The sequence below is a fragment of the Cajanus cajan genome, chromosome 5 (assembly GCF_000230855.2).
Source record: "Cajanus cajan strain Asha chromosome 5, NIPB_CcT2T_4, whole genome shotgun sequence".
Classification (NCBI taxonomy): domain Eukaryota; kingdom Viridiplantae; phylum Streptophyta; class Magnoliopsida; order Fabales; family Fabaceae; genus Cajanus; species Cajanus cajan.
In genome coordinates, this window is record NC_138521.1 from 20,466,924 (window position 1) to 20,482,626 (window position 15,703).

The 15,703-nt window shown below is 30.7% G+C and overlaps 1 protein-coding gene across 1 annotated transcript; it reads left to right on the forward strand.

Moving 5' to 3' along the window:
* The first annotated feature begins 448 nt into the window (after nt 1-448).
* LOC109789471 (cyclin-dependent kinase F-4) lies at nt 449-8,829 on the forward strand. Its single transcript, XM_083075076.1, has 19 exons — nt 449-611; nt 1,730-1,990; nt 2,062-2,113; nt 2,203-2,792; nt 2,883-2,961; nt 3,051-3,119; nt 3,213-3,302; nt 3,387-3,525; nt 4,226-4,328; nt 4,431-4,483; nt 4,632-4,698; nt 4,884-4,992; nt 5,232-5,297; nt 5,381-5,449; nt 5,565-5,625; nt 5,717-5,833; nt 7,518-7,549; nt 7,873-7,945; nt 8,189-8,829. The coding sequence occupies exons 4-19, from the start codon at nt 2,785-2,787 to the stop codon at nt 8,395-8,397; spliced, it is 1,344 nt and encodes a 447-aa protein (XP_082931202.1). The 5' UTR covers nt 449-611; nt 1,730-1,990; nt 2,062-2,113; nt 2,203-2,784; the 3' UTR covers nt 8,398-8,829.
* The last annotated feature ends 6,874 nt before the right edge of the window (nt 8,830-15,703 follow it).

Below are 15,703 nucleotides of genomic sequence, written 5' to 3' on the forward strand. Positions count from 1 at the left end.
CAATTTAACGATTGAATTTATAAAATTCACATTTAATATAAAGTTATTGAGCGGTATAATACTTAGTAAAAATTATATTGGTGTTATTTAAACCCTCCTTTATCAAATCTTATTTGAGTCGGGATAAAATTTGTTATTCACACTCTCCAAATTATATATATATATATTAATTTTCTTATTTATTTATTTATTTATTTATGATTTCTTATTTTATATGTATAACTAAATTCAATTTCAATAATTTATTAAAAATAAGCTTATATTGTAATTTAAAATATAATTGATATAATTTAAAAATTATTTATTATAAATTTAGTTAATTATATAAAAACATTTAAATGGTCCTATTAGATTTATAATATTGGAGTATACTTTACTCTAAATTTTAAAGAGAATATTCAAAGTTTGGTGCGAAAGAAGAAGTAAAAAAAATAAAAGGAGAGTGAGAGAGGATAGGAAATATAGGAAATATTGACTTTATTGGTATTGGGTTGGCTTTGCTTGCACAAGAGAGAGAGAGAGAGGGAAACTCTGGATTCCACCTCTTCCCGTCCTTCGTGACGGTCCTCTTCCCGTCCTTCGTGACGGTCCTCTTCCTTCGGCCATTTCAGGTTTTTCTTCTTCCTCCTCCTCTTGCATTTCAGATCCGATCCGATACGACCTTAATTGCAAGTTTATTTAGCATTCTTGAAATCTTATGAGAAAATGAAAATTAATAAAAAAATCGGTTGTGGAATGGGGATGTGGGAACTGGTTTAGCTGTTGTAGTATTTTGCAAAGAAGGTTGTGTTTGGATTTTGATGGGTGTATGGGTTAATTAGGGTTTCGATTTGAGATGGGTTTCTCTCGCGCCTCTCACCAACTCCGAAGGTTAATTATCGTTGTTATTAACGGTTTCACTTTGGATGCTCTTAATGGGCACTTTGTTTGCTAGGTGAATTGGCCCGTCATGAATTCTCTAATTATTAGAATGGCGCTAATTGTTCTTTTCTGTGCATTCGTGTACGCTGATTGTGGGGTTTTGCAGAGAATGTGTTCGGCTTTTTGTGATATGATTTAGGGCTTAATAGGATCGGATGATAAGAATGAAGGATCCGATCCTATGAAATTGTCATACATATTTTATTTTGATTGGAGATGGGTTTGTCTTTGAGGCAGAATCCAAATCTTAATTCTCTATCCTGTGTACAATTTTTCAATTTTGATGCTCGTTGTGGGATTTCGTGGGCATTATGTTTGAAGGTGAATTGGCGGGTGATGGTGTATGGAATGTAGTTTTGTGGATTAATATGGATGTGTCTAAATGGTTTTAATTATTCATTTAACATTCCTCCTGTACCAGTTATATTAATTCTGGACATGCAAATTATTTATGTTCTCCATCTTACTAAATTTCTTGTAACTTGTTTAATCATTGTATTTATGTACATAGTTTAGTTCTTAGTAGATAGACTGGTATCATTGTGTTTGTAACTTTTGTATCACTGGAAAAACATCAAAATTTCTGCTGAAACTTTTAGCAACAAATTAGAAGGTATAAATAAATAGAATATATTTCTGGGTATTGTTGCTGCATGCTCTTTAATTTTGATATTCTTATAACATTTGAGTCTATCATATTACCTGTCATTTTTTTGTTGTTGAGATTTCTATCTTTGTTGCCCATTTGCATTTACACATTGCAGATTATTAATCTAATCTGATGTTTGTCCATTTTCTCTTATTGCAGGGTGATCTGGGTTTGTATCTTGCGGATCTTGATATATTTTTTGAGAGATGGAAGGAGTTTGTTTCTTGTCTAGTTGCTTCCAATATTGGTTGCTTTCATCCCAAGAAGTGCTTGACCGCCGATTCTTCATCCTTGGAGATTTTCTTCTTGTTTCCTTTGTTAATTGCACCTAGTTTTCTGTTCTACTTTAATGATCAGAACAGTGTACGTAATGCTCGTTTCTTCTGAGATAGGTGCTGCATCTTTAGGGAACATATACAAGTAAGAGCTTATTTGTCATTTTGGTTAAAACCTATAAAAAGGTTGATTCTTAATAAGTGTTCCTTTGACAGTGCATTGCTGACCCAACATCCAGTTGAAACATCTGAAAAATCCATTTCTGGGGTAGGAGATCCATCAGGGAACAGTTGTGTATCATCTTCACCTGTGTTTACTTGCTAAAATTTAACTCAACCTTTCCTTTTTTTTTACAGGGCTGAAGTACATATATTGATGTGTGAATTTTGGATGCTGCCTGCTTCTCAAGTATTAGATAACTGATTGGATTGAAACAGAGGAGACAGTACTTATTAACTATCATTGTGTTGTTGCTTCTAATGGATATTGGTGGTGACAAAATATTAGTTACCAGAAAATTCTGAAACAAAATCTATGTAGATTAGATGAAGTGGCTATTACAGAAGTCCTGAAGTTTGGGGTCATGATGAGTTTAGCTGAAAATTAATGTTGCTTTGAGCAATCATTTTTGTTGGACCTGGGCATTGTTATTATGTTCTTCAGGACTTGTTCATTTCTACCAGATGCATCCTTCTACCATTACAAAGCTGTGGGTCTTTTAATCAATAAGGCTATGCTGCCCTTCCATCAGAAAGTTTATGTTTTTTATTTTATTTCCATGTCCAAGAATTGACGGTGGCATTTGCTAGACCATCTAATATCTGTCAACATTTCCTATCCTTTTCTTGGCATTGTCTGCTAGAGATAAATGCCATCTATATTTTGTGTGTTTGCAACTGCTTTTTGAATAAGACCTGCTTTGGGTTCTCTTGGGGGAAATGGAGAGGTGAGTATTTGTTGCAGAAGCCAGTTGTTATACACCCTTTTATTTACTGTTGAAATATCTTTAGAGGTTTTCTCCATTTCATGAACATAGGTACAAGTTAATTAAGGAAGTTGGTGATGGAACATTTGGGACTGTTTGGAGAGCCATTAACAAGCAAAGTGGTGAAGTAGTAAGTGTGCTTCAAGTAGAATGATGGTGTTCTAACTTCTATGTGAAGTTGCATTCTTGTGTTTTCTCTAATATGTCATAAAATTATAGGTCGCAATCAAGAAAATGAAGAAGAAATATTACTCTTGGGAGGAGTGTGTAAACCTGAGAGAAGTCAAGGTATTGCATCCTTTTGATCTTTATTTAGCCTTATTTTTTCACATATTATATATGCTTCTGCATATATTTATTCTCTAACTTCTCCTATGGCAGTCATTACGAAAAATGAGTCATCCAAATATCGTGAAGCTGAAGGAAGTTATTCGAGAAAGTGACATTCTGTGCCTTGTTTTTGAGTACATGGTAAGTGGCTGGATTTTTGTGGCACATTGGTGGCTGATATAAAGCCTAACACTAACTGTTTTAAGTCAATTTTGGATGATGCAGGAATGCAATCTCTACCAACTTATGAAAAACAGGGAAAAGCTGTTTTCTGAAAATGAAATTAGAAACTGGTGTTTTCAAGTTTTCCAAGGTCTAGCTTACATGCACCAGCGTGGATACTTTCATCGTGATCTGAAGCCTGGTATTTGCTTATCATTTTGTGTACAGTTGGGTTAGTGTATGTGGTATGATGAAGTGGTGTTAGGGTTTGATTTATATTATCACAAGAACCTTGGAAGAACCACACTACAAAAGCTAGCTGGAGAGCCCAAGGCCTTGTAAATCCACCACTAGAATCCCTTACTTCCAATGTGGGACTCAAGTCCCAAACCTTGCTATTGGATCCTAATATATTATATAGCATGGAATCTATACTTCTATACTATTAACTTCCAAAATACTCTCCCCCATACTTTTTTATTTAATTTTTATTCTCTTTTTCTCTACTTTTACATAAATTTATTTTTCCAACTTATCACACTCTAAATAACTATTGAAAACCATCAACACCCTCTAATAGTTAAACATTCACACTTATTTAACTTCAATTATTTTTATCATTTATTTTATTTTATTTTTTAAACAAAATACGCGGAGGCACGAAGTGTCTTTTTTATGTTAGTTTATGTTATGTTGGCATTATATTCTTCCATCTCTAAATATTTCTTTTTGTTATATATTTTAAACATTTTTTTAAAATAAAGTTTATCGAATAATTGAATTGAATATCATGAGACAAATTTAGATTAGATACCTGGTCTATTGTACATATCTCTATTACTATGTTGCAAAATGTTGTTGCTTTGACATGAGATATGCTTTTTTTTTGTTTTTTTTTGCAGAAAACTTGCTGGTCAGCAAGGATGTCATCAAAATTGCTGATTTTGGCCTAGCCCGAGAGATCAGTTCACAACCACCATATACTGAGTATGTCTCCACACGGTGGTATGTTTCTTCAACTCACAATACTTTATTATTTTTGTAAATTTATAATGCACTACAGTATATGTATTTAATTTAATAATGTGTATTCTGATTTCTGATTAGGTATCGTGCTCCTGAAGTCCTGCTTCAGTCCCATATATACAGCTCTAAAGTTGGTAAGCATCTGATATTGAATAATTGTCATTTATGGTGGCTTTGTGATTTCCTAAATAAATTATGGTCTAGAGTCTAGACAGTGCATTAGTGTGAATAGATAATGAGTGTCGAGCACGATGCATTTATCAATTTTGTTTCATCTTGCAGATATGTGGGCAATGGGTGCTATTATGGCTGAGTTGTTCACTCTTCGTCCCCTATTCCCTGGTACCAGGTATTAACAAATCTGTGATACATAAGTTACCATGTTCACATAGATCACTGAATATTTATTTTTGCAAATTGTCATTAGTTTATGGCTTATTATCTATAATGCCATATAGATGGAACCCTGGTCTAGCATCCTGTTAAGTGACTGGGCTAGAAATTAATATGCTCCATTATTGGCTGTACGTGCAGTGAAGCAGATGAGATCTATAAAATATGCAGTGTGATAGGTAGTCCAACTACTGAATCTTGGGCAGATGGACTCAAACTTGCCAGGGATATCAACTATCAATTTCCACAGGTTAGCTTTTCTTGATTGTTTTTGGTGGTCGGCTTTGGGGAAGCTACCTACTAATTGTTATGCAAGGTGTATCACAGGCAGCAAAATTTTAAAAAGTGCTATTTTATTTGTTTAAAAATAATTTTGGTAATTTCAGTCTTATGTTAGTTTTTTTAGCCCCATACATTTTTCTCTATTGATATAATGTATATTAAGATGGCTATTGCTTTCTGTTAAATACTTCCTTTTAAATTCTGCAGCTTGCTAGTGTGCATCTCTCAGCATTAATCCCATCCAGAAGTGATGATGCAATCAGCCTTGTTACAGTAAATAGTTTTACTTTAATTACTTAGCAGTTTAGTCCTGCCCCCCCTTTTTCAACTAATAGAAGTGAATTCTATTTTTATAGTCTCTTTGTTCATGGGATCCCTGCAAGAGACCAACAGCAGCAGAGGCTCTCCAACATCCTTTCTTCCAGGTTGTCTTTTAACTAATCCATGCTTTATTTAAAATTTTCTTTATCTTTTATGCCATAACTATATTTTACGTTATGTAAGTAGGTTTTTAACACTTCCATTTTTTAATTTGTTTAGAGTTGCTTTTACATTCCTCCGTCCCTTCGCACCAGAGCTGTAGCCAGAACTCCTCCATCTGGTTTGAAATTTAGTTTATATTGTTTTTCTAAGGAATTACTTGTGATTCAATTGTGGGGATACTTGACTCCTAGTTGTCTTTCTTGTTGCAGCTGGGATAAGGGGATCTCTAGATCGGCCTGGGCTTAAGAGATACTCTGGTGCTTTGCCTAATACAAAAATCACCAACAATTATTCTTCCCCGAAAGTACAAGCTTCTTTAGCTTCAGGTAATATAATTGATTTCAGCCATTTATAAGTTAAAATAACATGGTTCATATTTTTTATTCTGGCATCTGTAGATCTGAGTCATTGTTCATTATGGTTAGAAATATCCGTTGGTGTTTAAGCTGGAAAATCACCATAGGATATTAGTAAATTGCTACTATATATCTCAGTGATGGAAACAAAGTAACAACATCAATAGCGTTTTTCCACTAAGTGAGGTTGGTTAAATGGATCAAACTGACTCATAATGTCCTAAATTACTTCTATAGATAAACTATTTAAATGTAAATCGTTAATGGACTGGCCTATGACTTTTTGTGGTCGTCACCCTCTATCTCTAAGTACTGGACTATTCTATGCTGCTAATTTACCAAAATAGGGTAATTTTCAAACATTTTACCTGAATGAGGCTGTTTTAAAACAACTTACCATTTAAGGGTAGTCAATGCGAGCTGCTTTCCATGCTCTGTCAACGTTTTTTTTTTTTTTGTAAATTTTCTGGAATAGAATCGTCATGGGATGATGGGAAGCTCCAGTGGCACTGGCACCTTCTAGGTGGCATAGAAGTTTGTCTTTTAGTGGAAGGCTCCGCTGTCAATGGCGCATTCAGTGAAGGCTCAGATGTCACCGGTGTGTTGCAGTCTGTCAAAATTATTTGTCTTGAAGGCTGGTCAGTGCCACTGGAGCCTTCCACGTGGAGTCCACGTGACATCTAGATGGCATAAAGTTTATCTTCTGTAAAAGGCTCAGCTGTCAATTGCATCAAACTGTCAAAATTATTTGTCTTACAAGATATGTAATTTTGTTAGAATGATAAAATTTTGAATTCATGAAGGTTTTCTTTTCCTAATTTGAGACATGACGTGACAGGCTGCAATGCCAGTGGCATCTGAGCCTTCTACAAAAAGAAACATTTATGCCATGTGGGCTTCAAATGATTTTATTTCAGAAAATAAAATGATAATGTGGCATGGAAAATGCTGGTTTGACCTACATTTTCTAGGTTGACTACCCTAGTGTGGTAAATTGTTTCAAAATAGCCCAATTTTGGTAAAATGTTTGCAAAAGAGCCCTACTTTGGTCAATTAGCCATTCTATGCTTATCTGCTCCTTTGTGGAGATTTTACTGTCCTAGTTACACAATAGGTGATTATTCTAACTTGCGTTCCAATGCTATTCCTATTAATCCTGTGTTGTCTCGAGTGTCCACCCATCAATTGTAACATTTGTCTCTTTAATATAGAGCTTTTTTATTAGTGGGTTTTTACTACCTAGCATTCAGTCCTGTACGACATTACAAGTCATACTGTGGTAAAAACTTTCTTAAACTTGAGTGATACTTTTCTCAGTTTTCTGTAACACGACACCTTGAAGCATTTTTCCATTTTACTCATTTTCTCCTAGTCTCCAGTTCTCACATATAAGTCTAAAAAGCAAATTTATCTCCTACTATACTTTCATTCGAATTTCTATGTACTACATATTATTTCTACTCAAACAAAAGTCATGGTCCCAAAACTTGTTTTCATATCACTAGCGTCCTATTTATTTCTTCTCTCCACCTTGTAAGTAATGAAAATATAAAATGCAGTTGAATAGAGAAAATAGGCCCTTTTTTAGTGGCGCACTCCATTTCACACAATGAATATGAACAGAGCATGATACTCATTATTCTAAACATTGCAGGTGTACAACGGAAGCTGGATATGGCAAATGAGGTGAGTTGTTTTTGCTTTCTACTCATTCTTATTCCACTTTGCTTACTAACTCACGCCCTGCCCACCCATGCCTTCATTTTACTCAATTGAGTATCTGGTGCCCACCCTTCTTTTTACACATCGAATAATATCTGGTGCCCCCACCTATGGCTTATTTTTACTCGTTGCATATCTGGTATCGGTCAGCAACAAAAATTTAAGATCTGTCTCAAATTAAACTCCTATCACTTGATAGAGCAGCTCCTTTTGGTGTTACCATGCTGAACTGATCAAATTCTTTTTCTCAAATTTTGTTATGCTAATAATTTTTGTTTCTTCTGAAGGATGGAATTAAGAACAAAAAGTCATTGAAGACTACTCCATCAAAATATCGATTACCAGGAAAAGACAGCCCTAGTAAGCAATTTTTTCCAATTGTTTTGGTACTCAAATTTTTTGAGGGTTCATAAAAAGAAATTTAAATATTTATATGTTCCTAAAAAAGTCACTGTCATTTAAGCCAATTATTATGCATCTTTACTTAAAGTTGTTTTTCATTCATGATAAATATTCAACTGGCCCCTGATGCAGCAATGTAATTATACTGTTGAAGTTGCTTCAATAATCGAAATAAGTTTAAAGGTTATTTTTGTTCGGCAGCATCTATAAACAAGGGGAGGACTGCACGTGGGGTTTCAGAAACAGCTGAGAAGTTGGGCAATATGGCGATTGGCACTCGAAGACAGTCGATGGGACAAACCCGTCCACCCCCAATGAAGGCTGGAGTCAATTGGATTTCTGAATCTGGAAACTTCATGGTCAAGTCCAGACCAACTGAAAGAACTTTAACAAGAAAAGTTGCTGGATGACTTTGGAGATAATGTTCTAAACACGCGGTTGTTATATTTTTTGTTTTGGGACACGCCGTCAGTTTAACTACATTTGGTGAAACAGTCATGCGGATGCCTATTAGTCTTTTATAAAAACTTTTCAATTTCATTACTGTTTGTTTGGGGTGAAATAAGAAAGACCAAAATAGAGGGATGAAGGAAACTAATCCAAGATTTGGTTGCAGTGGAAGTAGGGAAGGAATGGGAGTGGTTTTTATGGGGCCTAAAATGAAAAATAAGTTCCACAGATGGGCACAATAAGTTGTTACATACCTTGACTCTAGACATTCCTGAAATACTCTTACGTTAGAAATGGTCCATTTTCGAATTTTGGATTATTTTACATATGTAACACTAATTTGGTCTTCTATATGAGTGATTTTTAATTTAGATTTTTTAAGTTGACTTTTACATTTATCGTGTTATGTGGTTCAGACTATATTTATTATTCAGATTACTTAACCATATTTTCTCATTCATTCTTCTACTCGAGTATACAAATGTAAACAGCTAGCACATGTCACAAATTTGACGTTGATATGCAGACTAATATAGTGAATTGTCAAAGATGGATCAATGTGCAAGTTGGCTACCACGAAACAAAATTTGTAATAATCTTGGTCTGACATGTGGGTTGTGGGGTTTGGCTAGCCCATCTATATAGAAAAAGCTCCACTGTCCCTTTCTACAGTCGGTAAGAGACTCCACCTTGGCTACCTAATCATACTTATGTGCATCCTTTAAATCATCACACCTTCAAAACCTGGTCATTGTGGATTTACCTTCAAAATTAATTATTTAAATGTGATTATTTTAAAATTATTTATATTTTTGGAATTATTTTCTGTGTAGAGTCATCATGGGCTATAATGACTTAATATCATGTGTCAATTTTTATTTTTTTAAATGATGGCTTCAATTTAGTTATTATGAAGTTTCTATAGCTGATAGTTATTTAAATAGTGTCGTTACCAGTTGTTCCAACTTGTTAAATGACTCAATTTTTTTATAAAAATTATTTTTACAGAAAATATGTTTTTTTTAATATTTTTAAATATATTTATTTTAAGTGTTGGTCATTTAAAATCTTTTTGTAATTTATAAAAAAAAGTTTTTTATTTGTAAAATATATACATGTGTAAATTTTAAAGAAAAAATTAAGGTCACTCATAAAATTAAATAAAAAATATGTATAAAAAATAAAAAATTCTAATATTTTTACAATGCTTTGTTTATAAATAAAAGAGATATTATTAGAAAAAAGGACATTTATAAAAAAAACCTTTGTAAAAAAACCTTAAAAGGGTAAAAAAGAATATTTTTAAAAAAATTAGACTAAAAAAAACTTCAATACAATAAAAATAACCCATAATAATTTACTGATAACTAAAATTAAAATACTACTTTTCTTTTAAGGTTAAGTTGCTATAACCCATAGCATCTCATTATGACAAAAAAAAAGTTTTATTTTAAAAAAATAAACGTGGAAAATATAAAAATATTTTTTTAAATTTTTTTTTAAAGATATTTAATAATTATTTCATTTCAAATAAAAAAAATTAACCTACATTCATAAAGTTATATTTATATTAGTTATATATATATTATAAAATTAAATTCATACAAAAAATATATTTTATTTTTTAACAAATTATATTATCCTTAAAAATTTATAAATAAATTTTTTTTAAAAAATATTAATATTTTAAAAGTTTAAATAAATTAAACTTCAATGTAATAAAAATAACCCATAAAAGTTCATTGATAACCAAAAATAAAATACTAATTTTCTTTCAAAAAAAATTAACTAAAAAAATTCAACGTTAAAAAAAATAGTCACTATGACCCATATTTTAAGTAAATTCTACTCCAAACGTTAAAATAAAATTCTACAATAAACAATTCCAAAAATATAAATAATTTCAAAAAAGTCTCATTCATATAATTAATTTTTAAAATAATTCCACAATGATAAATCAGCCATATCTGCACCTATATACTCTACTATAAATCCATTTTAGTGAATTGATTATTTGTTCAACCAATTACAATGAGCACAAACAAGAAATTGTTATACTATCTAAAACCATAATTTTCTTTCATTTTATACCGTCTAGAAAAGTAATTTTAATTGAATATTTCTTTAGTTTAGGCAAGTTGGCATAATAGCTTCATATGACCAAAAATAAAATGCAAGAAAATAATGTATTATTTTTCTTTATTTCAAATTTCATATTTAAAATAATTGAATAAATTCCATTAAATTTTTATAACAAAGATATAAAAATCTATATCTACGTATAATTAAGTTATTGACAAACTAATGTGACCAATTTTTCTTTATAAAGAAAATGTCTCTAAAAATACAATAGATAAAACATCTTTCATTTGTTATTTATTATTTTTATATTTTTAATATTTATTTATTTATATACTAATAATAACTAATAACATCTTCATTCAATGCAAAAATTACTATTAATTATGTCTACTAATTTCATAACTTAAAAATAACATCAATTTTTAATAAATGAGTCATCGGTGGGCTAAACAACTTCAATCATAACTTAAAGACAACATTAACATTCAAACAACACTTTTCTTACCTCAACTGCTTCATAAAGCAAGAAGAGGTGGAGAAAATGGAGAAATCCTAAAAACTCACGTATGATGACTTTTCTTAAAGATTCACAGTTCCTCAACTTGAATCTCTAACCCAAACTACTTGATTTGTGCCTCAAGGAAGGATTGAAATGTTCCTGGTGAAGTCAAAAGAAGAAAAGGTCTTCCTTGACTTTAAAGGTTCTCTCTAAAACTTCTCTCTGTAATTCAGAGAAATGAAATTATAAAATTCAAGGTTTTTGAAAACCTTGTACATCTTCTCTCAAACTTGGTCAACTTTGACTTTAACTTAAACAACTCTAAATAACTTAATTCTTAAGGATCTCTTGACCCTCAAAACTTAAAAGAAAAATGACAACTACAACATAGCATCGTATAACAACATATATCCTATCATCATACAATAAAAGCATTAAAACACAATGTTACATTTGGAACTTAGGAACCTCTATTTTTTTTTAATTTACTTTGATGTTCATACATTTTCTTCTCTGGATTTTATCTATGTCAAGTAATTAATTGGTGCTTTTCATAACATTATATGGTTATGGAAGAATTGAAAGTTGAACCTAGACATTAGAACTATAAGATAGAAGCTTAGGTAAACCACAAAGTAGGTTTGATTGATAAAGAAATAAATGAATTAACACAAATCGTAAAAAGTTTTATTAAAAATAGTTTTCATGAAAATAGAAGTAAATTTAATTAGACATACCTCCATATCTAGAAAGGAAATGATGAACACCTTAAGTTAACTCAATTTCAATCAGAACAAGATAAAACATTAAAGCAAGTAATCAAATAGAGACTCATCTTTTGAACCCTCAATCCTAAAAATACCTATCGTTAAATTCATCTATTTAGGTCCGTTTGAAGAGTTTATGAACAACTTATTTGTACTTATCTTATTTTATAAATACTTATGAGAGTATTTGGATAAACTTGTAAAATATTTTATGGGTAGCTCATAAGATGTTTTGAACTTAATTATTTTGATAAGTTGTCTAATATAACTTATTACTTTAACTTATGCATAACCTTATTAAGAAATATTCATGTTTGAATCTTGTCATCAACATAAATAGTTTTTTTTCATACTTTTATCAAGAACCAATTTTATAATCTTTTTAATTACTCTCTCAAAAGTTTTTGTTTCCCCTCCAAATGTTTTTTTTCTACTCCTCCAAGAATTTTTCCATCTATTCCCCCCAAAAATTCACATTTTCTTATTATAAAATAATCTTAACTTTCTTTTCAAAATTATGCAACATTTTTTTTCTTCTATTGGAGGTTTCAATTACTATTTAAGGCTTATTATTTTTACCCATCACATAATTTTAATTACAAAAATAAAAATTCAAAATACTAAAGTTTTTATTTTTTTTATTATGTGGAAGAACATATGCTAAAGTTTTGATGATGCCAAAGCATTGAAGAAAATAAAGGTCAAGTTAATGCAAGCCGATCAAGAAGCAAGATCTCAAGTAATAACTAGATAAATTTTGACTGCTTAACTTAGTATGTAAAATGAACTTTTAGAATTTATAAATTTTACTTGGCCATTAAAATAAGGATTTCAAGAAAACCTAAACTTAATCTTTTTGAATATAAGAATAAGTTGTTTGAAAAGAAAGCAAAAAGAGTATTTAAAAGATTAAACAAAAATATTTTTAACTGGAAAATAAAAGCTTTCTATATCTTAAGTTTTCATAAGCTAATTTTGGTATTATTAGTTTGATAATCGATTACCAGTACATGTAATCGATTACCAGATGATGAAAACTTCTCTGTTCAAAATTGAAATGTTAAACGTGCTCTGGTAATCGATTACCAGTTCTTGTAATCAATTACTAGAAGATAAAACTTTAAAAATTGAATTTAAATTATACGACGTTTCAAACAATTTGAACTAAACCTTTGTAATCAATTACCAAGTCTTGTAATCGATTACCAGAGCCTATTTTCTGAAAAATTATAGAAAGTTACAACTCTTCATGAAAAGACATAACCTATGAAACAATTGTCTATAAATACCTATAATTTTTCAGAGGTAGGTTACGAACTCAAATGTGAAAATCTATTTACAAAAACTACTTGGCCAAAATCATTTGCAAAAATCTCTAAAGAGTTCATCAAGTTCTTAGAAAGTGTAATATCTACTCTTTAAAGAGAGTCATTCTGTAATTACCCAATTGATCTGTTGATCTGTGAAGGAGAAATGGTTTTTCTCCTTGTTGGTTTTTGAATCTCAACACAAGGAAAGGGAGTTCCGAGGTGTTGGAGGATTCAAGTCTTGTAAGGTTTACAAGAATAGTGAAAATCTCAAGTGGGAGACTTGAGGACTGGATGTAGGCAAGATTGGCCGAACCAGTATAAAATTGAGTTTGCAATTCTTCTTTCCCTACACTTTTAATTTCTTGTTATTAATTGTAATTGTGTAGTTTGCATCATCATTCATTCTTTACATATAAATTTATCTAAGGAATTAAATTTGTAAGAAAGTAATTCGGAAAATTTTATAAGAGGAAATTTGATTAACTTAATTCACCCCCCCCCTCTTAAGTTAATTGAGGCTAAGTGACTAACATATTATTTTTATTCATGATTTTATGGGATATATCGAATTGATTTTTAATTTTTAAAATTTATGATTCTAAATTTTTAATCATGTTTATATATAAAATTGATTTTTCATATATTTTTTTTATTAATTTTATCTTTTACTAAGCTAAAATTAGGTGAATAATGACTAGTATTTTTTTTTATTTTATTATTATGATATATAATGACATTTTTAAAAATTATTTAGTTACTTTTATATTTTTATTTTATTTCCAGACAATATTTAATTTGTAATTTTAAAATTTTTAAAATGAAACAACTTATAAGTTCTTAAGTAATAATACATTCAAACACTTTAAAATTATACAAGTACTAGTTAACATACACACAACAATTTATTGAATTTTAAGCACTTATAACATAAATTCTTATTATATAAAAACTTATTCAATAAGATCTTAATTAAATTATTTGTCCAAACAAACTCTTAATATAACTTATTTATCTTAATCTCAATTTCAATCTAAATCTCTTAAACAATCTCAAATCAATTAAGCCTTCTTCATATTTCATTATTTAATTTAAATCAATTAGAGATATTGTAAAGCCAAACGTCCGGTCCTAATGCATACAACCTTTGAAAACTATTACCTAATAACAACCATAAACTTGCAATTATTCGCTATAAAAAATTCATCTCAACAATAGCTTAATATTTCATTAAGGTTGAAAAGCATTGACACAAGGCATTCTTGAATACATGATGCGTTATAAAGAAAATTACTACAAATTGAAAAAATACACACAATAGACAAGGGGGTTAATCTAAAAGGAATCAAGAGGAATGAGTTAGGCTTGAAAGAAGAAGGCCCAATCTTTTATTTAATTTTTGGTCACTTTAAATAACTTACTTTCTCTTCTTCGTATATATTTTTCGTTATAAATATTTTCTTAATTTTGACCTTGTATTTTTTGGTCAAATAATATAAGAATTTATTTCCTTATAATTTTTTAGGGATGTAGCTAGTAATTTACGAGGTGCAACTAGTATTTGGATATGTACTTATTTGGCTTGTTTTGCCCATAAGAGAGGGGGTGTAAGAGTCCAAGAGTGGATGGCACCCGACATAGAAGTTCGTTATGAAATATATATTTTGCAATAGTGGGAAGGGGTGCGAGAATCCAAGAGTGGACATCCAAATCCCACACCATACCTATCCCATGAGACCAAACAAACCCATAAATTCATGTCCCACACACTAGTCACACTTTTAGCACCTTGCCATGTGACATGCTCACATTTCCACTTCTAGATCTAGGATGAAGACATCTAGTCACACCTTTTGTACCTTGCCATGTGACATGCTCTCATTGACTCTTTTAGATTTAGGATAGTGACATTTTTAGGAGAAAAATTCAAATTTGAATTTAAACTAAAGTTAGTTGCCTTGAGTATAAGTTAATAAGTTAACCTAACCATAATCATACTTAATCATGGTTAACTTAACTCGCACTACAAGTTACCAAACTTTATAAATTCACGTTCCCCCTCATTCGGACGTCACTTTTGAGTTATTTGAGAATTAGATTTCTAAAATTCTATCTTTAAAAGCATAGTTCTCTCTTTGAAGAATTTTCTCCTTAAAAAATTTTATCAAGGAATTCCTCCTTGTGGTGAGTTCATCCTTCTTTCTTATCCTTCACTTGAAGGTGGCACATCCATTTTCTCTTCTCTCCATTAATTTTCATTTGGTTTCATAAAGATTAATTCCGTGGATGAAGATTGGAAGAATAGGAGAAAGTTATGGAGAAATTCGACTTCATCTCCATAGGAATTTTCTATCATTTAGTATCATGAGCCTTGGTTTCATCCATGGAAGTTGTATCTTTCCTTTGCGTGTTGTATACATGTTCAGTTTGAGTAGTGTATGTTGAATAGATCTAGTTTTTGTAAGCTAATTCTATAGATCTATATTTGTCTTGAAAATTTTGGTTTAAAATTTTTAAGATCTAGTATTCTATGAACCAAATCTTGTTGTATGACCTTATGATTCATGTTCTATGATTTTTCCTTTATATTTTGATATATGTTAGTGTTTAA